The 25,937-nt window shown below is 29.0% G+C and overlaps 1 protein-coding gene and 2 pseudogenes across 2 annotated transcripts; 1 reads left to right on the top strand and 2 right to left on the bottom strand.

Annotated features, from left to right (window-relative positions):
• Positions 1 to 1,138: 1,138 nt before the first annotated feature.
• On the bottom strand, positions 1,139 to 3,345 carry LOC106795650 (anthocyanin 5-aromatic acyltransferase-like; annotated as a pseudogene).
• Positions 3,346 to 3,609: 264 nt separating this feature from the next.
• On the top strand, positions 3,610 to 9,328 carry DGK1 (diacylglycerol kinase; annotated as a pseudogene). The gene is made up of 10 exons (NR_163944.1): positions 3,610 to 3,700; positions 3,953 to 4,133; positions 4,578 to 4,663; positions 5,352 to 5,475; positions 5,830 to 5,908; positions 6,620 to 6,687; positions 7,609 to 7,683; positions 8,215 to 8,296; positions 8,474 to 8,590; positions 8,766 to 9,328. The product of NR_163944.1 is annotated as a diacylglycerol kinase (transcript).
• Positions 9,329 to 10,350: 1,022 nt separating this feature from the next.
• On the bottom strand, positions 10,351 to 13,944 carry LOC100796767 (protein THYLAKOID FORMATION1, chloroplastic). Its single transcript, XM_003543315.5, has 5 exons — positions 13,567 to 13,944; positions 12,363 to 12,633; positions 11,803 to 12,019; positions 11,399 to 11,514; positions 10,351 to 10,747 (listed from the first exon to the last, which is right to left on the bottom strand). Exons 1-5 carry the CDS (start codon positions 13,763 to 13,765, stop codon positions 10,657 to 10,659), a joined length of 894 nt encoding a protein of 297 aa, XP_003543363.1. The 5' UTR covers positions 13,766 to 13,944; the 3' UTR covers positions 10,351 to 10,656.
• Between the last annotated feature and the right edge of the window lie 11,993 nt (positions 13,945 to 25,937).

Here is a 25,937-nt window from a genome sequence, read left to right as displayed (position 1 = left end):
ATATATAAATAATAAAATACAAAATATAGATCATTAAGTAAGAAAATTTTAATTTTATCATTATTGTGATCGTAATGTGCCCAAGAAAAATTAAATAGTATTCTTCTTCTATAAATTTAACAATAATTTAATTAAAAAATAACATCCTACAAATATAGCAAACGGTAAAATTTGTCTCAGAAGTGCAGTAAATGTTGAAAATGCTGTGTGTGACTAGCAGCGTTAAAAACAAATACACTCTCACTTGTCAACCCTGACAAATGATGGTAGAAAGCAAAAATAAAAAAATTGAGCACACCCCTTCGAGTTTCCTTCTTTTTTTCTTTTTCTCACATTTCTCTTTCCTCTCCCTTCATCATGTTCTGTTTCTTCTCCCCTTACCACTGTTAGTGAGTGAGAATTTTAATAAATATGCAGATTTTGTAATAGACCCCAATCCCCATGCTTGGAGATCTTAACTTTCTCTTCAGTAAAAGATCAGATTTTTTAAGCTCACATCTTTACCCACACATCCTTTTTGTCCTAAACTTCGTACGTGAGTCATTTCACATCCTTTTTATCTTGTAAGAACCGACACATCATAATTATACACTAACACGATTTTTGTTATAAAAAAATGCTATTTGTAAGATCTTAACTTAAAAAATGCCCAATAATTTTAACTTTAAAACTTATATATTAGTTAAAACTGGAGAAGTTAATTAAAATTTGAAAAAAATGTTTTTTTTATCTAAAAGATATTAAATTAATTTATCGTATTAATTTTTTTTAATAAAATTAATTAGTATGTATATGGTACTGTGAGATTAGCCCTTGAATTTAAGAAAATTAAAACATGGTTTATATGTTTATTTGGTTCATATAATTAAAAAAACTTTACTTTTTTGTCCTTATTTTTAGTATTTTTATAAACTAAAAAAATATTAAATTAGGTTAATTACAATAATTTAATAAATAATTTTACATTTTAATTTGTCTGTTTTGTTTAAAATTACACTGTTTTGTTTAAGTTGTAGTAATGATTTTAATAAATTATTTGATCATTAAAAGATTGATTGTAAAATTCACCTTTTAAGTTTATATAAATGTTAAGTAGACCCTAATTTAAGGGGTCCAAACCCACGAATCTATCCGAAAATACAGGAGCATAGAACTGCGGAATGTTTACCCGAAAGAATAAAAAAAATAAAGGGGTAGAAAAGTTGAAAAAAAATGAGTTGTAATTCAATGGTACCAACAACTTTTAGACCATTATGATGCAAATATTAATATTCATTGATTTATTCATAAAGTATAGTCATGCATGATAATGGAAAAAGAGAGAAAATAAATAAAGAAAGAAAGTGATGAATTACAAGCTTATGTTAAGTGGCGTGCGGAAAAAAGAAAAGAAAAATGAAATAAAAATAAGATATTAGAAAAAAATATGTGGATGCTAATAATTTTTCTATAATTTAGGGTGTGGTTCAAACTAAAGACGACAACTTATTCCGCAGGCTGTTAATTGTTATGTTCAAGTTGCAGCATGATCCTCTTGAAAAGTAATAATATTTTTGCTTCATTACCAAAAAGAACAGAACTAAACAACTCTCCCTCGTTCCTCCTATGTGAAGAACAATATAATTTCTAAGAAGATTGTGGAACCAACAATGATGACTCATCTGTGCTCAAGCCGCCATCTTTGCCTTTGATTTTCTCGACAATGACTCGTGTTTTTTACTTGGAGCACAGATTAGGACAAGTTACTATATACAAGTGAACCTCTGGATTTATTGCAAAATGCTGTGGTGGATATTGTAAGTAATGTTTAATACATATGTAATGTAATGTTAAATACTAAAAACAGGGAAATCCGGCAATCAACTGTCCAAAAATTGGGACCATGGATGGAGGAAAAAAAACCATTGTAGCTAGAATCCGAAAAGCACTATGGCATAGGTCAATGCTTCATTCTTCACAAGCCATAATATTAAGTTGTTCTTCTAAGATCTTGGTGAAACTATTCATTCGACTCTTGTCAAGTGCCAATCCAACATCAATTCCACCTTCTTTGTCTCTACAATTAGAAAGAGAAATTATATATCCCTGATCCATCAATATGCACTGCATCAGATTTCTTAGGCTTACTCCTTATCCAAAATCAGTCTGGTACTACAGATTTACCTGGTTTCCATAACTCTATATTCTGACATCAACGTCTCAGTTTTTGTCAAAGCATCACTCTTAAAATCTCTAATCCTCCTTTCAACAGCTTTAATTTTGCCACCTCAACGATCCCATTTTCTCTCACGGCCTCACTCCTCTTGATCATTTCCACAATTCCCAAAGTACCTTGAAGGAAATGAAAGTTCAGGAGTACTATCACGACAATCTGCTAGAAACACCAAGTAGCACAGTTCATCGTCATCACTGTCTTGTGCAACACAATTTTTGACTTTGCTTTCTTCTGATTTTATCATACAAAACCAAACCAAGGAACATGCCACCACGAAGGTTGATATGTGTAACGCCTCAGAATCATCGTAGCTGGCACATTCAAGAGATCGAGACCCATTTCTTGAGTTCCTGAACTTGTTCACGACTCAATACAAGAGTAGAGCGAACCTTGTTGGCGAAAACTGGACTACTACTAAACTAGAAAAACCACTACTATGCCCCAAAATAACCACTACTATTTTCAGAAATACTCATCAAAACGTAACCATGTTAAAGCCAGAATGGAGTATGTAGGGGAAGGCAATGTTGGAAAATATCACTTGCTAAAAAGTATATGTATAAATTGTTGTAAAACTCTTCATATCAGATTTTAATATTATTTTTTTAAAAAAAAAACCTAGTTGAGAAGAAACAATTCATCTTTTTATTTTATTATTATATATGTTATTAGTATATCAATTTTACTAATAATTAATTTTTATTAAAAAAATTATCTGACTATCTTAAAAAAATCTCTCCATCTAATTACTTTTTTCTATTCACATTTAACATTTAACGAAGGTAACCCACCTTTTGAATTTCCTTGAAATGTCTTAAAGGAAGTTAATCAAAATATTTTATGTTTAGTTTAAATAACTTTTGTTTGTTAAAAAAAATCAATATAAACCATGAACAGCTTAGTGGGGGAAATTGAGAAGTGAGAATGAAGAAAGGAAGTCCAATAAGAAATCATGGTTGATTGTCTGTCCGTCAAAGAAAAATCACATGGCTACATTTTCGGATGCATATTTGAAATCTAATTTACGAGATAAAATATACTCCGTCAGATCTTTATCAACGATTATGATTAGTTTAATGCGTGAAATCGTTAAATTCTGGTTGCATAGAATCAGGGTCCGCCCACGTCATCATTCACTTTCCTTTTTTGATCCCAAGGCAAGGGACCATTCCTTTCCGATTCCTTATCACACCGAGTCAACTCGCCCTCACCGTTTTCTCCGACTCAGCGTCACCTCACCACTCAGATCCAGGTAAGTAATCACGTTTCACCAACAGAATTTCACACACATTGAACACTCTCGATGCTCAATCACTTTGTGTTGTCATTGAATGAACACTGCTGAATTTGACAACAGTTTCAGTAACGCTCCTCGTCGTCACCACGCATTGCATGTGCATTGAAATCACTTGTTAGAATCTCCGTGTTGCAAACGCGCTTGCTGAATGCGGCAATGACTTCTGACATCGACCTAATTCCTTGAGAGTATGTTTGAATATAGAATTTTAGTGAGAAAAATAATTTATGAAAGAAGTTGAATTTTTACGATCTAAAATTTATTGTTTGGATATTTTTTTAAGAATTTAAAATTTTAAAATAGAATTTTAAACCATTAAAAATTTGAAATTTCAATTTTTTTTCATCAATTATATCTTTTTTTATTTATTTTTTTTCAATCTCATAATTATATAATTTTTTTTATCTAAATATAAAATTTTAAAAATAAAAATATTTTAGTATTTAAAGATTTTCGGATGGGCCACGTGCTCGTGTCGGAGTCCGTGGTTGAAGGTAGCAACATCGATATCGAAGGACCCAAGTGTCCGGAGTTGTTTGTGATCTCAAGTTATCTCATCCGCCACCCATAGCCACGGTTCCGTTGGGCACAGGGAATAATCTACCGTTTGCATTTGGTTGGGTACGAAATTACAGTTCTATTTTATGTACTTTTAAATTTTAATGAAAGTTCGAAGTGCATGTAAAATGTTATACTGACTCTGCAGTGATTTGCTAGTTTTTTCACCAAAAAAAAAAAATTAAATTGTTTTGATTCCTGCTCCTTGTTTGATTGGATGATCTTTAAGATTAAGCATATTATGCTGGTTTATTCCTGAACTTTTGCATGTCTACCATTTACTTTTTAGAAGTAAAAATAAAATAAAAATAGCATGCAGTGCTTTTATGTTTCCCTATATATATGAAGATTTGTGGTTCCTACTATGCCCTTCACTTTTGAGTAGTAGTGAAGGAAATTTTCTTCAGTTCAGTAGTTGCTGTGATTGTGATGATAAACATTTATCAGAATTTTTTTTTAACTAAAAAAACTATGGAACTCATTTTTTCTGCTGCTTTTTTATTGCAGGGGAAGAAGAACCCAGGGACGGATGAACAGGCGGTCAAGTCAGTTCTAGATCAAGTAATGAAAGCTAAGGAAATGAAAATAGACAAGTAATGAATTTTGGTTCTATTCTTTCATCTTACAACTGAGTATTATTCTGTTTTTCTGCTACTTGAATAGTTTGGTTATTAATCTATAGTTCCATTTCCTTCCTACTATTGAGGATATTCTTCAGCCTCGCTTATTATTGAATGTAATAGATTTGTATTTGTATGTTGCCTGGTTATGATTGTGATCCTAATTGATTTTTTGTGGGTTAAAGGCATTGTAGTTGGGATCGCTGCAATACCAGTAAATGTAAAATTAATTGATTATTCGGATATCCAAACTGAAAGCTTATGATCTACTGTACTAATTTAATTTCCATTTTGAGGATATCACTTCAATATGAGATTCTTCTGTCATGTGTTTACATGCCTTGTTAATCTTAAACTGTCAAGCTAGCTGTTATTTAACATTATTATTTCATTCACTCTTTTTTGTTCATTATTTTGTTCTCATATGGGGCATAGTAGTGGTTTTTCTAGTTTAGTATTAGTCCTTTTTTCTTCTTTTGAGATTTCGTTTTGTCCCTTACTGACTCCCCATGTCCTTAGTGCCCTTTAATTCAAAGTAAATATATGTTTACTGTTTAATGGATACTCTTTGTTCAAGATATATATTAATTTTTTTATTGATTTGTTCTACAAATGTTGATTGCTGATACTTGGTGTTTGTTTTCCACTCCTGAACCCTCAGCTGGCACATTCTTATGCGGATGAGAGCTCCAAAACATGGTCCATGTGATCCAATTCCTCCTCTTGAGTTACCACATTCTTTGCATGCCTTCCATCATATATCTGAGGCAGATGAACTTAATGTGGTAAGATTATACTATTCACTATTTTGCAATCTTATCTGCATCTGGTTCATGGTGACTAGAAGATATATTTCTGAACTTAAGGAATTTCACGAAAGATACCTTGAGTTTCATATGCTATATTTTATGATTTGACTGGAATTCAGCGTAGCTATGATAAGTGACAACTTCTTTAAAGTATGACTAGATGATATAGGGTTTATAAGTTATAACTAAATTGTACTGATTTTGGGATGATTTGTTTCGAACTTTTATCGGCATGAGCCCTGTTTTCCTCAAGCAAGTACCATGTATCTGAATATTTAATATTTTATACTTGCTTTTAACTAATGGATTTCACATATTAAAAACTTGCAGGGGCTGTTGTTGTTTCTTATTGCTCCTCAGGAAGGTTGCCATACTTTTCGTGGGGGATTTTGGAATTACTTCAGCATGGGTAACAATACCTTTCATGGTTCTTTTAAACATTAACTTTACCTTTGCTGACTTTATAATTCCATGTTCCGATTAGTTGATTTAGTTGACACTTCATTATAATATTTAAGTTTGTCTATTTCACATCCTTGGGTCATCAGATTTTGACAATATAAAATCCATTTTAAATTATTTTTAGCAAGAAAACTTACATCATGTAAGCTGAAAGTATGAACTTGTAATGATGGAGACATGATTTGTATAATGTAATGTCAGTATGCTGATTAAGTGAAATTCATTGGTTACCTTCATCATTGGTGTTGATTATTCTTAGCATCTCTTAGAATATTTTGATCATGGAAATAGAATATATTCAAGGACTTCTTTTTTCCTCATTTCATCAATCTATCCTACTTCAACTGTTGTTATAATGTTCTCATGACTACATATTGTAGGAATGGATGCTCAAGTCTCATATGCATTTCATTCTGAACGTAAAATGAATCCTGAAAAATTCAAAAATCAGTTGGTCAATCTGGTATGCTTTTGTTTGGTAGTAATCATAGTAAATACATAAAAGCATTGCATAGACATTGAAGGTTGATAACAATACTATTTTGATTTTCTCACTCTTGATTGGAAAGCCTATATAGTTTTGATCTTTTAGCCCATGGAGATGTAATTCATCTACTTATTTTTGTGATTGATTTTATTCTGATTTTAATCATGATAGAGTACTTATGCTAAGCTTGGATGCACACAAGGATGGTTTTTTGCTCCTCTGTTCCTTCCTCCTTCCAGGTCAGTCTGTGTAGATTGATTGGACAAAGAATTCCTTTTATGATTTTTAGGTTTTTTTTTTTCCGCTGCAGTAAATTTGCAAAACCATCTAATATAGGAGGATGATAGAAACTGGTTCAGATTTAACACACCAAGAAAGTACTGTTATTGATTAACAGAAAGAATGCACAAATTCCTGTGACATTGAGAGATCCAAGACTCTCCCTAGTCACAACTTGAATAACTCCTCCTCTCAATCTCTCTTTCTATTTATAGGCAGCATGACTTATTTCTTCAACCAGCTAACCTAATTAGCTAATTGATGTAACTAGGTATATATTAGAGGGCCATGCAAATTCATGAAAGTTCATGCTTGTAATATATGCTATGAGTCCCATTGGAAATCTGTTTATGAAAATTAGTTAAATTGACTCCTTGCAACTGGTTCTCTAGTTAAATATAAGGATATCTTGAATTTAATTTTATTATTTTGGCTTATGAGTCTTCAGAATGATGAGTTCTCCATCCAACCATGAATTTGTTATCTTTAGTTAATTTGAAACTACTTTGTACAGTGTCACCATCAAGAACCTAAAGTTGTTACTTGTTAACAATATAGACTAAATAAATAAATAATAGCAATCCATAAATGGACCTTATATGTGAGCAATTATATGCTCCACCAGTTGAGTTGTTTGGAGTGACAAACTGGCTGGTTCACCAGTTTTTCAGTTGAGTCAGATGGTTTGGTTTGGCTTTTAGTCGCTTGTTATCTGTAGTTCTTATCAATTTTTAATGCTGGTTTAGATTGGTCAGTTGTACATGCATATGCCCAAAAACTACTCACAATATCAATCCTTCATAGGTCCATCTTAAGCATTTTTTTAATATATATTTGTTACTTAACCAGTTAAGTAAATGTAATTTGATCTTTGAATGCAGCAACATAGCACATCTTGCAAAAGTAAAAGTCATGAAAACACATGGTTGTTGGGAAGACCTGCATATTCCTTCCAGGTATATCATTTTATATACTCATATATGACCTTTTCTTTTGTTATATTGGAAGTATAAACAGTTGAGTAGGCAAGAGGAAAAAGAGTGCAGTGGTGGATTGAACCTCTGATGTCAACAGCATGCAAGTCTTAAAACTTGGGCCAATGTCCATTGAGCTACAGGCTCATTAGCATATATCTACAAAAGTGAATGTCTAAAAAAATTCAGGTTAGGGGGTAAACTCCTGGATTTTCAAACTACCAAAGATCCAAAGCCACACTTAACTATGCTTGATAGCTTTCCAATTTTATTGTTATATCATGTCTATTCACGTTTTTCAGAACTTTTGCTTTTATTGATGTTTCTCTTGTTTAGTTGATGATTACTGTCTCGTCACATCGGCACCTTATTGAGTATGGATATTTTTGGGATTAAAAAGCCATTTAATCAACTTCCATTATGTCCATCTTCTGTTCTTTCTGCTCCAGTTTACTTCTGGAATAAAGATCTGATGTTTTATTAACACTCTTTTCATTTTATATACACCATCAGGTCAATTGTATGCCTTAACTTGCCTAGCTTTTCTGGTGGATTGAATCCATGGGGTACACCAAACAGGATGAAGCGGCGTGATGTAAGCTTCTTAAGCTAATTCTGAAATGATTTATTTTGTAAAAAAAATTTCCCTATTAGTTTTAAGTTGAAGTACAAGTGGTAGTAATAATAACTAATAGTCTTTAATATTTTTATGCAATTATTTTGTCAACAACCAAAACTCTTAAGTATGCTATCTTGATTCAATACATTACAGAGAGATTTGACACCTCCATATGTAGATGATGGCCTTATAGAGGTGGTTGGTTTTAGAGATGCCTGACATGGCCTTGTTTTGCTTGCTCCAAATGGAAATGGAACTCGCCTTGCTCAGGTATGTGGGTACACTTTTGCATTTGTACATTTTGATATTCAGGCCACATTCTTCTTTCTAAATCAAACTTTTTGAAATATTTTTCTAAAATTTGATTTCAAAGTTGTGAGTTTTTGTACCTATTATTTTTTTCGATTTTAAAATTTAAAATGGCTTCAAATTATCTTGGCACTAGGCACACAGAATCCGCTTTGAGTTTCACAAAGGTGCAGCAGAGTATACGTTCATGAGGATTGATGGGGAACCTTGGAACCAACCCCTCCCAGTTGACAATGATACAGTTTTGGTGGAAATTTCTCTCCATGGCCAGGTTAACATGCTCGCCACTCATGATTCCAAGTCCAAAAGTGTGAATGATCCATCATCACCACACCATAATGATGTTGAGGAAGATGATAGTGATGACGAAGAAGCTAAAGCAGATGAATTCCGGAAGTTTGGCACGGCAGATACATTTAAAATCCCAGACGAGGTGGACCATGCTCATCTTAGTTAGGTCTTTCATTGTGAAAGCCATTCTTCTTCAGAGTTATGCACTTGACAACATTGTCTGCCTAGCTGTTAATAGGATTTTTATAAATATTTGTTCGTTGCCTTTTAATTGTATCACCTATTTGATCTATTCTAGCAGCGTTATGTCTGTAAACATGTGAATAGTAATTAAGAATTGAGATGCAATAATTCATTTGATATAAACGTTTGTGCAGATACTACCTGTTTAGAATTGAGATGCAACAACTGCTTTGTTGTAAACTTTTGTCCAGTTGAAAATAGAAATACATACCTATTTTTAATATATATCTATTTCTGTAAATGGGGATTACTATGCTGCATATTGATGCTATTACTTTCCTCACTAAAGTTGTTATCCTCACGCTTCAATCAAATAATTTCTTTCTCTTACCATTTACTTTTCTTCTATTGGGAAAAATCTCATCACCCTTTTATTACTCCTCTCTTTTTATTGCTTTCCTTCTTCACGAGACTAAAGCATGGCATGACAGAATACTTCCAAAATTTTGTATTTCTAAAAGTATAAAACTATAATTTACTTTTGATGCAAAAAAAAGAAAAGAAACTCACCGTTTTTCTTATATTTGTTAAAAAAAAAACTTTCGAAAAACATTACTTCCTCCACAAAATTAAGTAGAACTGTAAGTTTCTTTTTTTTGATGAAATTAATTATTTAATCCTTATACTTTATATTCATTTATAGATTAGTTTTTTTTGGTGTTTTATGCTTATTTATTTTGGTGTTATAGATTAGTTTATATATGAAAAATTTCTAGCTTTTGATCCTTAGACAAAATTAACATGGCATTTTAGACCCTTATTTAAATATGTTGTGACGATGTTAAACAGATGTTCACATGGGTAATAGAAATCCTACATGACATGAATTTTCAAACAAATTTAATTCATCACCAGTGTCGGTAAGAAAGAAACAGAAGACCGTGAATTACCATTATAATAAAAGGAGTATGGTGCACACTAAGAATAGTGATTGGTGATAGCAAATTCCTCCCATGTAAGCGATATGCGAAAGGTGATACACATTGAAATGTGAAAATTTTAGTGATAGATACAACAACATAGGCTATCAGTCTTGCGTTTGAGAACCACAAAATACATTTGTGCCAACGAGTCGAGTTGGACGGATAAATTAATTGTGGGTTTAGTGAAACAAGATTTAGGTGCATCACCATCATGACCAAAGATTACGATTTACAACAAGTACAATAAGTAAAATCAAGGATTTGTTGACTCTAAATTGTACACTACATAGAATAAAGTAGAGAATAGTAATTGCTGATTAATCAACGATTGAGATTGTAATAAATTTCAATTTATTTTACACATATTTTTATTAAAATCTCAATCATTGATAACAATTGTTATTACATTTTATCCTTTGAAATGTACTCTGCACATTTAGATGATTCAAATCCTGCAAAATCAAGATGATAGAAGTTCCGACTTGCCTTATCCAACTCAAGGATCAACAAGAAAAACATGTAAGAATAAGAAGTCAGTCTTGAGTAGGAGATTGTTTCAGAAGACCATAACTACAGACCATGCAATTGTTGTCCCAAACATGTTGTGATGGCCTCATTAGCCTTTTGTGGTTCAACCCTTTCATCCCTTTTCTTCTTCTCCCTGAAGCAAAATATCATTTCAACGAATCAAAACTTTGTTGAGGAAAACAATAAAGTTATTATAACTATAAATCTGTCACAACTATTAGTACAAGAATTTATGTTCAGGACTACATAGACTTTGAAGTAAAATAAAATGTGAGCTTGAGATTATTGATCTCACTTGCCAGTTCGTTACCAAAAACTTGTGGAATCTCATCTCATGTTTTCTAAAAGGGGGCTACTTAGGATAGAATGTCAGTCGTGTTAAAACTAAAGAACTTAGTCCCTGTCGGGTTAATTTAAGCACACATCTCAATCACATTCGATATTTCAAAATCAATTTTATCAAATTCTAAATCAAATGGACACTCAGTAGAGCTACAACTGCAAGCTCGAATAGATCAAGTAAAACATCTCATTTAAATTACGCGTTGAAACATAAATTCAATTTTTTAGTAGAAACCATAAGTGTCCTTTAAGAGGTAATTTTGTTCAAACCAGATATGATCATCATGTATCACATATATTTAATATAATTGCAAATTCAAACTTGTGGCAATGTCTAGAATTTTTTTGGTAGAAGTTTTTACATTCACCAATTATATCTCAAATTGAAAGCCATGAGAACAGAGAAAAACAAATGAACGGCATTGAAGGGTTTGGTGCATACCTGTCAATATACTCCTTCAGCAGCTCTTTTGCTTGAACCAACTTTGAAAGCAGGATACGATACACATCCAAGTCCCGATCGACACTTCTTTTGTTGATGTTCAAAGCCGCACAAAGCTGTTATGTTAACACCAAAGATTCATTTGGATGTATGAAATAGAAATTTTTACAATCATGATATGAGAGCGATCCTTGGATGATAACTTATCAGGCAAAATCTATTAAGCACTTCAAAATATGTTGGAATTTCTTGATTTGTAATTTGCTAAAACATGTGTAGATGAGAAGTGAGAACTAGACTTGGTAGCTTCAACTTCAAATTGCAAAAACAAAATACAGTAATGAAATGAGTATTTGAATAAATCCAAGTCATAATAATAATAAGTCTTAAATGAATTGGTTAACCTTGTCCAAAATTGTTGGTTCCGTGGCATTTGCCAACTCAACTAGACGAAAGAGTCCAACTGCAAAGAAACGACTATAACTGAATTCCCCTTTCCCCCCAGCCCTTTCTGCAATGTCCTTTAAAATCCTCTCAGCTTCTCCTTCTTTGGATGAAAACTCAACAAGAGAAGTTGGACTTTGAACTCGAGCCCACTCTTCCAACTTTCGTGCATCAATTCTGTATAAAACATCATTTAATGTAACATAAAAAAAAATAGAGAAAATAGTCTACATACGAATAGTGTAAAGAGTTTTTATACTATCATTCAATAAAAAAATTGACATATATGACAAGTTTAATGACTTTTACAAAAGTTACCTTAAAATTATACGTATCATTATTTATAATTGGTTGAAGCTGTAAAGGATTGTTAGTGCATATAAACTAAACTCAAAAAATTAACCTCAAATGCAAATTATTCAAAATGGGACTGATAATAGTTCTTCCATTTTTGCTAATGATTTGAAGCAGGAATCACAAAAACAAGATAAAGAAAACAATAATTACACAATGTTCTAACCTGTATTGTTCTGGATCTTCCTTCAATGCCTTAATGTAGGCCTGGAAGATGGCATCTCGGTCTTCATCACTAGGATACCCTTCCATAAGTTTATCATATATAGTGACAAAACCAAGAGCAAACACAGGGTCATAGCGGTATGATCTCTTGTATTTCATTAAATGTTGCTGCACTATTAGCTCCTGCAGCACAGTATTGTAGATACTAGGGATTGGTCGCTTATATGCCTTGAGGAAATTTAACTTTGTCTCAGAAACAGTGGGAGGAACATCTGCACATCATGCAAGCACATAAAATTTTCGATTGCTATTCATTCTTCCCTTTTGGGCAGAATATGTTTGAGCCATGAAATAACCTAGCGTGGAACTGTTCACACCATGTCATACATAGGGTAACCAAAACATGTTTTCCTGAGTTAAATTTGGTACACTCTGATTTTAATTTCATGCTGTAAAATTGACAGAATTGGCACGTTGGAGTTGCCACCAGAGACTCACCCAGGAAATTATTATATAGGCCTAAATCGCACGCAGTTTTTACCGGTTGCAACTATTTAACTAGCCCCTGCGTACTAGGGAATCTGACAATTCACCATTGAATGAATAAAAAACCTTTATAATGCACTATGATTAAATTCTGTTCGTGTCAATTTGATCAGCTTAACGCCTAACCATGCATTGGTACATCTGAACAGGGATGCTTACTAATAGAAAGAAACCAATAAAATGTAGATTGCATAACCTTTTCCTTTCCAAAACAAGATTATATGTTCTTTATGATTTCGAGAGATGAGGTGAGAACAATTATCGGAAGATATTAAAGTGAGAATAAATATCATGCACGTCACACAAAATGTAACCAAAACACATATATGCGTAGATAGTTAGATGACAACACTAAATTATTGTGAGATATGAGAATAACCAATCTAGACTGTGTAGTGTACATATTTTCCCGTTCTTTTTTCAACTGATAACAGAACAAGATTAATTTTAATGCACTGCCAGTAGTGTAACAAAATTTACATAGTCAACATACAAACTTAACGTATAGAATCAAAAATAGCTGTTGATATGACTTATAAAAATCAATAAACTTATTAAACATTATGGGTTGTGATTAAATAATAGTAAAACTATCAATGCATAACTTATTTTCTCTTAAGAATATTTACTCTAACAAACGATTTTTCAAATACACTAACCTGTGGCAGAAGACATGCATTGAACAACCATTTTAGACGCAGAATTGGAAGCTCGAACACCAACATAGTGGTACGAGAAATCGGTTCGGAACCCAAAGAGTTCTGAAGAGGAAGCGAGAAAACGAGTGGAGGAAAGGGTTACTTTTCTTTCTGAGCAATGAGTCACTGCTGAGAAAGAGAGAGAAGTGAGAGCAGCCATGGGTGGAAACTGGAAATGGAAATGCAACGCAAGAGAGAGAGAGAGAGAGAGAGAGAGAGATCGTGGCTATGAGAAAGTGTCCTTCTACGAAGGACAAAAATCATAGGTGACCTGCATTGCTTTCAAACTGTGTTGGAATGAAAACAAGGCACAACCGAAAAGCTTATCCACACTGTGAAGTCTCAAACTGAAACTGATCGAAACCTTCTTTTGTCCACTTTCCAACCAGCCGCTCACATAGTGACACGTTGAAATTTTCACACCGGTTTTTTTTTTTTTCTTTCTAAACAAAATAGTTATAACGATGTTACAGTTTTCCGCAACAATATCACAATAAAAAATTTAACTTTGTTGATTTTTTGCAAAGCTACAAAAATCTTGTTAAAGAAGAAGTAACAACTTATTATTTCTCACAAGATGATGCATCGAAATATATGTTAACAGAGTGAAATGATAAAACAAACATATCCTAAATAATAGGTGAATTGACTAGCGTAGTATTATTCTAATTCAATTTTAGGTGATAAATTCGAGTTTTCTCTAGACATGTAGTTTGAGTTGAGGTTTCTCGAATAAATAAAACTCTAGTAAATAATAAATGTATTCTGTGTGATAAAATAAAAATATATATTTATTGTTAATTTGTATTTAAATATTTTATAAATATAATTGCTTCACATTACACGTTTACTGAAAAATAATTTTAGTCTTCCGAATATATATATATATATATATATATATATATATATATATATATATATATCATTAAAATTATACCAAGTATATTTGGTTATTTCCAAGTTCAATTTATTTAAAACAAAAACAAGAAAAATTATCAAAATAAGAGTAATAGCTACCAATTTTTTAAGGCCTTTTTGTTTCTATAATAGATTTCTAATTTTAATATATAGTTAAGAAAGGTAAAAATATGATAACTTTTGATATTCGTTCAATAGTTATGTGCAGAATATATGTTATATCATTATTGAGTGTTGTAGTCGCTTGTTAGAGGAAGCTACACTTGCTTCTCTTCCACGGTAATTTGATATTTCTCGCTCTAACTCGTGGTTGAGTGACAACTAAAAGCAGGTTGATTTTGGACCAGTCACATTCACATGTGACATATTTTGTTGTATTATAATAAGTTGAAAAAATGGTAAAGATGTTTGAGAAATGGAAATGCTGTGTTTTGTTAAATTGGAAAATGGGAGAGGTTGTTTAAGAATTCCATCTATATATGCATGACTCGGTCCATTCGGTGGTTCACAACAAGAAATTAGATCATTTCATCTGCAGTTCCGTTTTTAACTTTTCCTGCGGCTACAGGTAAAATTAAAGCACTAAAGTTTTATTTAATGGATTTAAGTTTAATATTTTAACATAAACAAAAACAACTTAATTAGGGTGAGAATTCCCCCTGCAGTTATTTAATTTAGAACTGCAAAGGTTAATTCGTAACCCTTAATGTTTTCAATCTTTTATTGTTTTAATGTTTGACCCATATTAGTAGTTTCTCCCTTGTCAAGCAAATTGAAAAGAAAGAAAGAAATTAAGGAAACATTTATATGCCTAGCAAGTCCAAGCCACCATGAAATTCAAATGAATAGATTAATATTATATTTTTGATATGTAAATTAACTACTAAATGTCTTGTGCCATTACGTTAATAGTCTCACTTTGAAAGGAAAATACGAAGTAGACTAGTTGAGAATTGTTGCTTTCCTCTCAAGCAATAAACCTAAACACAAGACGTTTAAAACATTAATATCAGTGGAATGAGAATATATAAGGGTTTTTTTAGTTTAACTTTTGTTCTATTTAACTATATTTTACGAGTATACAGCAAAAAAAAAAAAAAAAAAAGCTATACTATACGAGTTAGTTTTCTGTTAAGAATTAATTAGTGTTAGAGACCTTTGTATAAATAGCTTTCAGATTGTAGTCATTTTGTGGGTTTGATCATTTTAGTTTTTCTCATACTTGTACTGGTTTCAGACTAGTTTATTCAGTAAATGATATAATGCACACTGCATTTGTCCCAATTCGAATCCCTTCTTTCTCTCAGATTCTTGCGTGATTTTTTCAATAAAAAATGGCAAATTAAGTTTTGGATCCATCTGGTCCTAATATATACTTCTACATCCCAATCAGAATTTGAGAGCAATTATTGTATCAATTATCACTCATAGTTAAGTGCAAGTGATCCTTTTGTTTTTGTAGCATGGGTAAGGGGAACATTTATGATATTTTCTTGTATCAATCATGCATTAGATCTCCGACGTCACAAAGTTTTCTCTAGATATGCAAATGGCTCATAAGGTTTGGAAGGATCTCCAATAAAGATATTGTCAAGGGCATATCTTCATAATTGTAGAAATTCAGAAGTAGACTTATTCTCTTAATTAAGCAAGATTATCAAAGTATTAATGCCTACTAGGCTACTACACTCAACTGAAGTCTCTTTGGAAAGAGTTAGAAAACTTAAGACCTATGCCTTCTTGCTCTTGTTATAATGTGCCTAGCTTCAATCTAAACTCATTCCCAACGATACAAATCTAAACTCATTTTACATGCACCCACATAGATTTATGTTTTTAAAAACGTACATTCACTTGTTTTTATTTAAAATACATAATCAAATTATACTTAAAAAATATCTTAAAATATATTCACGAAACATACTCCAACTAAAAAGTAAATAAATGGATAAACATTTCCAAATTTCATATATGTATATTCTTTAACTTTCTAGTTTCTACACTATCCAACAAGAAAAAACTCACTTTTATTTTTCTCCCTCTCACTGTTTTTATAATTATTACACTTTTTTTCTTTCCTAAATTAAACATAACCTATAAGGTAGGGGTGGCATGAAAAAAGTTATAAAAAAACTTAGCTTGAAAGAAAATTATTTCAACTAAATTATTATCTCTATCAGTCAAACGTGGAGCTATTCTGTTAATCTTATCTGCTTAGTCTAGTGAACTAGTCTACAAGAGTATTGTCTTCTCTTCACGTGGACGGATATATGCCTTCTGCTCCAATGCTTTAGGAAAGAACGTGCTTGACGTATTTAACAAATGCTTTCCAATAATTTTAAAAGGAAACTCCTTACTTTATTTCATTTATTTCGTAATTTTTCAATGAGTCAATTCAATCAATTTTATTTTTTTAAGTTCGATCTGTACGTTTTTTGTGCTTATAGTTTTTCACGATTTTAATTTTAATTTCTATATTTTAAATTTTTAGTTTTTGTTTATACTTTTATAAGTTTATGCTTTAATTCTTAAATTTTATTGTATTCAAATTGTCCCTTTAATATGTTAGTTACTAATACGAATGATTGTACTTTATAATACGTGTTTTAGAATATTGATAAAAAGAATGAAAACATTTTTTTAAAGACTAAAATGATTTAAAATCAAACTTTTAATGTACAAAAAATAAAATTAAAATTATTATGAGAGCTAAAAATGTATTTAAACGTTTCGTTGATTACTTCTTTTACCATGATAATTGAAGACATTTTTTGTAAGGAATTGAAGACGGTTTTTATATAGCACCATTAATGAACTTTTGGAAAATTTACGTTTGAAAACCTTTTGATACGATTGTATGCAGACAATAAATTCAGAAACACTCAGGTAAAAATTAAATAGATAAATTGAGAAACAGATCCATTATTATATCACAATATAATACGATATATTTAAATAAAAATTATGTTCTTCTTTCATTCCAGTTAAATGAATTTTTGTCATGTTCAAATATACTATACAGATAATTATCAATTTTATCACTCTAAGATTTTAAGATCAAATTACACATAAATTAATAAAACTGATTAGAAAACTGTATAAATTGTCCTCTTAAAGAAAAGGTAGTTATAATTTTTTATGTGAAACTGAAAGGTAATAATTAAAGCATAAGAAGTAACGAGAAGGACATTTTATAAAAAAGGATAAAAAAAAAATCTGAAAAGATAATATCAAGATTCAGTGAGATAAAGACACTATTTTAGTATTACTTTATTAAATTCATATTCAATACGAAATAGAGAATCTTGATGTCAGTAATCACCAATTTTTGTAGTGCCTAAACAACAATGAGGCATGACAGTTGGAACACCTTATTTATTTGCACAATTAATTTAGTTATTAGCCTGAAAGACGGATGGAGCGTCATAAAAAAACGAACATTAGACGTGTCCCAAATAACAAATCTTTTGTTTTACGAGACAAAATCATGTTACCGTGTTGGGCGTGATCTTTAGTTCTATACTTAGTGAATATTTAGAAGTTTTTATTGTATAAAATTTATTTTCGTAAATTTTATTAAATATTTTTTATTTATATCCTTAAATATAAATATATTTTGTAATAAAAAATTATCAATAAATATTTAACTAAGTTATTTATCTTCCACTAAAACATGCTAACGATTTACAATGACGAATTATAATATTAAATTGACAATTAAAAAATGTTTATATCAAAAGTTACTAATGGTTTAACTATTAAAAAAGAGAATAATGCTTATTCATTGACATATAATCATAAATTAAAATCACCATTTAAATTAATTTAAGATAATTATTTTAAAAATTAATAACCATATTAATAAATTATGATGTGGTGATTCTATAAAAAAATTTACACTATGTGTATAATTTTTTTTCTCTTCAAAAAATATTCTTGAATTGTCAATTTACAAAAGTATTAACTTTTTATTCATAATTTTGAAAATCATATATATACCTTTTACATCGAACAAAAAAATCAACCCACAGAAACAATTTTCTGACTAAATCAATAATCTCAATTTTGATTCTTTAAGTGTGTAATAATATTAAATACTTAAAATAAAAGTATCTACATTAATATATATATATATATATATATATATATATATATATATATTACAATAATATTATTTAAATTAATACTTTTATTATTGTAATACTTTTTCTCACAAAAAAAATACAATAATAAAAATTATAATTTAAATAAGAAAAATAAAAAATGTTAAGGTAAGGAATCCAATCTTCATCATTTTATCACTCTAAATTTTTTAAAAAGTTTATGTGATACTAATTGAATTTCAAATACATACTAAATATCAGTGGTGTTGTTTTTGAAATTGGTTCTATAATAAGGGACTGCAAAAAATATCCTTTCTACTTATCCAAACTAAGAGACAAGCAAATGTGATACCTCATTCTTTTGCGAGAGTGATCGTGCAAAATGCTAATGATACAAGGAGGTCATTATAATAATAAAAAATAGAAATGAATAAAATGCTCTAGGCAATAGTTTTCATTCCTTTTTTATATATATCTAGCTAAGGAACTATTTTCAATCATTAGTCATTGCACTCCACAAACACACAATCACACATTAATAATTCATTTCAATCATATATACTATTTTTATTATATAAATAAAAATGTAATATTATATAATGCAATTTATTTTAAAAAGTTTATATCATAAAAATATATTAAAAGGTAAATTAACAAAATTTAATATATGCTATCATATCATTTAATTAAAATATATAATCTTTTTTAATTTGTATGTTAATTTATTGTTTATGGTTGCATAAAATTTATAAAGTTACCACCTTTTTATATTTCTTTAAATTCGAAGGATACATAACGGTGGCAAAAGAGATTGGAAAAAGTTAAATACGGTAAAATAAGATTAAAAAAAGAGAACGAGAAAAAATATCAATTAAATATATATGCTGAACATATATATCACTCAACAAAGAAATTAATTAGTGTAAAATTTTTCTAATTTAACAATGATTTGATGTATGAATCCTTATAATATATATATATATATATATATATATATATATATATATATATATATATATATATATATATAACTCAAAAAAGAATAAATTTGTGGTTCGTATAATTCTATTTCACTCGAGTAATATGGCCTCCCATATAAATATTGTAGAGCAATCCATCTACTTACTCTTGGCAATAAATACTTTGTTTTGGCCAACTTTAATACAGTATCATCTATCGTTCTTTACCTCAAATTTATAAAATATAATGATTACGTGTTAGTACCTACGTACGATTGCTTCTTTTTTTGTTTTTCTTTTAAGCAATAAAAAAGTAGACTTTATATATTATTTTATTCTTTTTGGCACGGCTAACAGAAAGAGGAAGATGATAACTGATAAGTAAATAGTGTGTTGTAAATTTAATTTAATTTTCCCAAAATCAATTTAAATTCTACGTTAAAAACAAAAATAATGAATAGTGTTTTTTAAAAAAATCGCTATGATTTTGAATGTTAAAATAAATATAAAAAAATTGATAGTTATCCAAATATACGTAGTATAACTATAACGCGATTAAACATGCTTATAGTTTTAGATAGAGTCTGCACGTGCGCTGCAACAAGGAACACTCATAAGCGTAGGTCCGTTGGAAAAAACGCGTTTGAATTAAATCCTGTAGTTGCTTTTTCAATTGGACAAAATTTGCATTTTTAATTCTATATATTAAATTTAAAAACGCGTTTGAATTAAATCCTGTAGTTGCTTTTTCAATTGGACAAAATTTGCATTTTTAATTCTATATTTTAAATTTAAAAAATCGTCGAAACTTTAAACCATTCTTGTGACTGGACCACCCTGCTGTTGCCGTTGCTGGATTCCTGGTCAGGAAAAAAGTAAATTAATCGGGTTAGATATAGTTAAAGGGAGTAATCTATCACAATATAATGAATTAAATTATTTTTTATTGAAAGAGTGTATGCATTAAGAATGTATTTAATTTTTGATATGTTTAATTTTATTTTAGAATTGATTCTATTTATGTAAAACAAAAACAAACTATAAAATGTAAAATGTAATTTATTTTTAATTTTTATGAACTTTGTTAGGCACATTTTAATTTGTGTTTACATTTTTTTAGGTAAATTTTTTGCATATAGTTCAAATACTTCAATTAAAATGTTTGTTCTAAATAATATAAAAATCAAAATATTAAGGTAATTACGTCTTACATATATGTTGAAATTTTAAAGTTTAATCTGTAAATTTAATCATTACAATTGTTTTTCATTTTATTTTTAATATGAAAATTTTCTAAAATGTGATTTTTATATGAAAATTATTTACAAACTATTTGTTTAGTTTATTATAAAATTTAACGATATTAGACTTTTTATGGATAAAAAACAATGTGTCAAATGTATGAACTAAAATGTATTTTTTTTTTCAAGTTAGAATCAAAACGAAGTATTTTTTTTATAAAGACAATTGAAAAATAATGTCATGTATATAGACCAAGTTTAATATTCTCGTAACTTTTTTAAAAAATTAAAATAAATTCGTAATTATTATTTATATAAGATCAAAATGTAAAATTTTTGTTCCAAAAAAAATGGTATAGAATATAAAGATCTTAATCAAATTACAATCCCATGTAACTAATAGGGTTAATATAGTGATATAAAATTTTATTTTATTCATACGTGAGAAAATGATTTATTTAATAAAAAAGTTTGTGTTTAATTTTTTTCGTGTAATTAGACCATTGACAATTTCACATCACAAATAAGATTAATCTTTTACTCAATAAATTATAAGATATTTGATCTCTAATCCATAATAAAATAAAACAAATTATAATATCAGCCAAGAGCATTTCCATGCAAATATTTTATGAGTGACTAAAATTAAGTAATATTATTTAACAAGTTATTACCGTTAAAAGTAGATAACTTCACATTGAATTATATAAACAATCATTACTTAATTTATTTTTATCAATTAAAAAATCATTTTTTAATTATAAAATTTTATGTGACTCAAATAAAGAATTTTAACAATTTTATCATTAAAGCAAAATTTTATATAAAACTTTTAAATTTATATAACATTATAAAACTTACAAATTTAAAATAAATAATTTATTTAAGCAGTCATACATTATAAATATTATAAGAGTTGATACCAAAACAGAAACATATACACATTCATACTCGGATCAGTTATTTAGGTTTTCGGTTGTCGTAATGTCGTTTATTGTTATTCACTTGCAATGAGAAAATTGGAGCATCGTTTTGTGGGGTAGAATGCTATTCCATTTAATTGAAGAGAAATGTGATAGTTTTTAAAATAGTAAGGGGTTCCTGTAAAAATAATAATAATATAGGGATCGAGTCTGCCTTATACTATTATCAACAAGGAATAAAAAAAATAGTCACTTAGGTTTTCTTTTAAATATTTATAGTTTTATTTTTATAAGACTCAATTATCAAGTTCAACCAAATTAATAAAAATAGTTATTAAAAATAATTTAATTAATAATAATAAATTTATCTTAAATTTATAATTTTTTAAAAATTATCCCTATTATTAGTATTCTCTTCTCTTTTAATTAACGGTCCATATATTATTTTTTTATTAGAAATATTTTAGTCTAAAAATAATAAATACAAATAATATTATAGATTGAGACTTATAAAAAAAAATAAACATCATTTATAATTTGAGTCTTATAGATAGAAACTTAAGTTGTAATTATTAATAAAATTAATAAATATTTCATATTTTGTTTTTATCTATAAGAAATAATTAATTAATTTGTTAAGATCAATTAATTAATGATATCATAACCTTAAATTTTATTTCAAAAATACTCTTTAAATTAATTGATTCAAGTGATGATTGTATTAAATGATACTACTCATTTTTCAAAAGATAATTTTTTTCATCTATTAGTATGACTTATAAGTAATATTTTTTTCTGATGGGAATGGACAAAACCCGAAAAAAACCCAGTAATTTAAAAGTAGTCATATATTTATGAAAAAATTGTTTCTATTTATTTCTTATATACAAGAATGACGTAGTATTAAAAAGATAACAAAAATATTATTAATATTTTTAAAAGAGAAGTGATTCTGAACAAGAAACCTAAAAGAGAATGGAAGGGGCCTTATTCCTCCCATTGGAGGTTTTTTGTTTTTGTTTTTTTTTTTGCTTTTACTTTCTTTTTCCATTTTAAAATTTAAATTCTCACAAACAGTAAATGATATATCTACACACTCATCAAATGAAAAATTATTATGTATGATAAAATAGTTTGTTAAATTACTAATTTATGAATTGAATGATGATCTACTGAAAACTTATTTTATATAGTTGAAATAATTTTTAAAATAAATTGTAAAAGTTAACATATTTATTATACATAATAATTTATAAATAAATGATAATATAAAATAATTATACACCATTAACATATAATTCTTTCTCTCTTTAAAGATCATATCAATAAGATCATTTATGATTAATTGATAGTGTAATTGTTTTTTACATTATCACTGAAAATTAAATTTTTCTTAGAATAAAATAAAATGCGACATATTATTTATTATTTGGAAAAACAAGTTGTACACATAATTATTTAATCATAATTATTATATATGTTAAATTTATGATTGATCTTCACTCTAAGTTTTTATATTTTTTTTCCAATTACCATAATTTAGGTCTTTCACTTTTTGTGAGATCTTTAAATATTTTTACAAGTTTTAATCTTTTTAGTTGATTATGAGACTATTTCGCACCACTCTAGGAGTATGTTTGATAGGGATCTAGTTCAGGTCCCCTTCAAACTCAACATGTTGCTAATTTAGTTATGGTTTTAAGTTTTTACCGTGGCAATACATAAACTCTTATATGTTTATTAAAAATAATTTTTTTATAATGTTTTGCAGAGTTATAACAGTAAAAAATTCAGTTGTATCATTTCCATTTCTGTATATATTAATAACATACATGTTCCCCGAGTTTTAAATGCCTGAATGGGTGTGCCCTCTTGTGTTCTTTTATAGCAAGTTGTTTTCTTTAATCTTCCTTGTCCGATCGAATCTAGTCACTTCTAAGTTCTAACCCTCTTCCTGAAACATCCAAGAGTGAAGTAAGTATCATCATTTGAACCTGGAGATGAACATGAGCTGAGGTATTCATTCTCCAAGTGGTTCCAAACATGGAGGAAGGAATCAAAGATGGAACACCAAGAAAAGAAAACCTCGTTGGTTCTTCTCACAAAGGTGGCTCCGCAAGAATCCCAGGTCTCTCTAAGCCAGAGAACCGTGTTGCTGGTAATGGCTATGAAAATGTGCTTCATCAAGCAGCCAAGAACAGTAATGTTGATGCTGCTGATAGATTTAAAAAAGCTGAAGAATCTCTTAGAACTGTCATGTACTTGAGTTGCTGGGGTCCTAACTAAAGGGGCAACCTTCAAACCCTCAAGAACTGTGTGTAGTGGCAGGTATGATATTTGGACCCTTTTTGGATACATTTTTAAATAAGTACTCGTAGGAAAAAAATAAAAAGGTAAAAAAATTGAATTAAACTTATTTCATAAGTTGAAATTAGCTTATAGATAAGCTAATTTATAGAAACTTGTTTAATTTCTCTGCAAGTTGATTGACATTTATTTAAGTTAATTTTAACTTATGAGATAAGTATAATTCATTATATCTTTTTTTTTTTCCTACAAGTGAGTTTATCCAAAAGGGTGTTCGTATCAGTATCATCACTAGTTTTTTTTTTTTTTTCATATTTCGCTATTACTACTGTTTTTCTGGAAGATATATATACTGGCAGCAGCTGTACTGTACATAGAGCTTTGTAAATGTCGAGTTGAAACTCAATAAACGAATCTCTGTTCTCTACTTTCCTTTCATTATGAGAATGTTGGAGTGTGTAAGAAATGGTTCAACTATTATACAGAGTGCGTGAAGAACTGGGATTGGAGTGTTATGCTTTATATTTACCAAAACGAAAAAAGTTCGTGGTGTTTTATGATAAGTGATTAGTGATGAATATCCGTAGTTGTGGATTCTACAGTAACAGGTGGAAAGAAATGCACTGACTAGTTGCTAAATTTTGTGTTAAGCTTGTTCACGCATCTTTATCCAAAACAGTGCATTATAAATAATAAAGTTGATTTATGGCTAAACTTGACGGAGGAAACAAAGAACATCAAGGGTAAAACAATAGCCAAAAAGAAAAAAAAAAAATTACTTACTAAGGAACCAGCCAATGAGGGGAACAAAACTTCGCCCATTCACGTTCTTCATGGGCTCCACTACTCCCTAATCCAAATCTGGTTTGGACCTTGCTTGAATCGTAGGCCCATCCAACAAAAAAACCTTGGCATGGACCTTTAACTCAATTATTTTGGGAATTGCTATGCGCACCATTCGTTTTGCTGGTACACCCAGCACAACATATGTAATTTCAAAAAAATACATTATTAACATAAATTTACTAATCATAGGTTTACGGATAAAAACCATAGGTTTAATAAAAATTTATATATGTAAAAAAAATACATTATTAACATAAATTTACTAATGTATTTTTTGATCTCATTACAATTAATTTTGATCTAACAATGTATTTTTTTATATATAAATTTTAAATAAAAATCATAGGTTTCATTTAAAATTGATATATGTAAAAATATTAATTATTAAATCAAAATTAATTGTCACAAAATTTATTATGTAAATTTACATGTGCATTAAATATACATTAAAAATTTTAGTATTATATATAACGACATTAATTATTTTATAACATAATTGACCTATTAACTTAGTTGGTTAGAGTCAGTGGCAGATCCAAGACCCTAAGTCAGTGAGAATAAATTATAAAAAATAAAATCAATGGGTTCAATTATATAAATATAGATAAAATAAAATATAAAAATATAAAATTTTATTTACAAATTTATTAAATTTTAAAAAATGAGGGGGTGCAAGTGCACCCCCTGAAATCAACGTAGGTCCACCACTGGTTAGAGTTTCGTGCTAATAACTCGAGAGTCGACAATATGGGAATTACATATGTTGTGCTGTCATTTAATTCTTATTCCTTCAATTTTTGAAATAATTTCTTTAATATCTAGCATTCATTTTAAGATAAATAAATAATATTTTTTAAGGCTAAAAAAAATTGTGAGTCGCGTATTAATATGACATCACATACACATTATTGGATCCCACTTGAAATAGTCATGCTACATTTTATTAGAGACCTAGTAAATGTCATATGATGGCAGAGACAAACAAAATATTAAATTTATTTTGTAGATGGATATGAATAAAAAAAGTTTAAGGAA

This window comes from Glycine max, chromosome 13 (assembly GCF_000004515.6).
Source record: "Glycine max cultivar Williams 82 chromosome 13, Glycine_max_v4.0, whole genome shotgun sequence".
In the NCBI taxonomy this organism is placed as follows: domain Eukaryota; kingdom Viridiplantae; phylum Streptophyta; class Magnoliopsida; order Fabales; family Fabaceae; genus Glycine; species Glycine max.
This window is presented reverse-complemented; position numbering and strand designations above follow the sequence as displayed.

What these genes read in the sequence shown, in the direction of transcription:
- LOC100796767 (XM_003543315.5), bottom strand. Translation starts at nt 13,765, where the DNA reads ATGGCTGCTCTCACTTCTCTCTCTTTCTCAGCAGTGACTCATTGCTCA. An exon ending in ATGCATGTCTTCTGCCACAG is followed by an intron (nt 12,634 to 13,566) that starts GTTAGTGTATTT and finishes CATGATGTGCAG; the next exon opens with ATGTTCCTCCCACTGTTTCT. An exon ending in AACCAACAATTTTGGACAAG is followed by an intron (nt 11,515 to 11,802) that starts GTTAACCAATTC and finishes TTAACATAACAG; the next exon opens with CTTTGTGCGGCTTTGAACAT.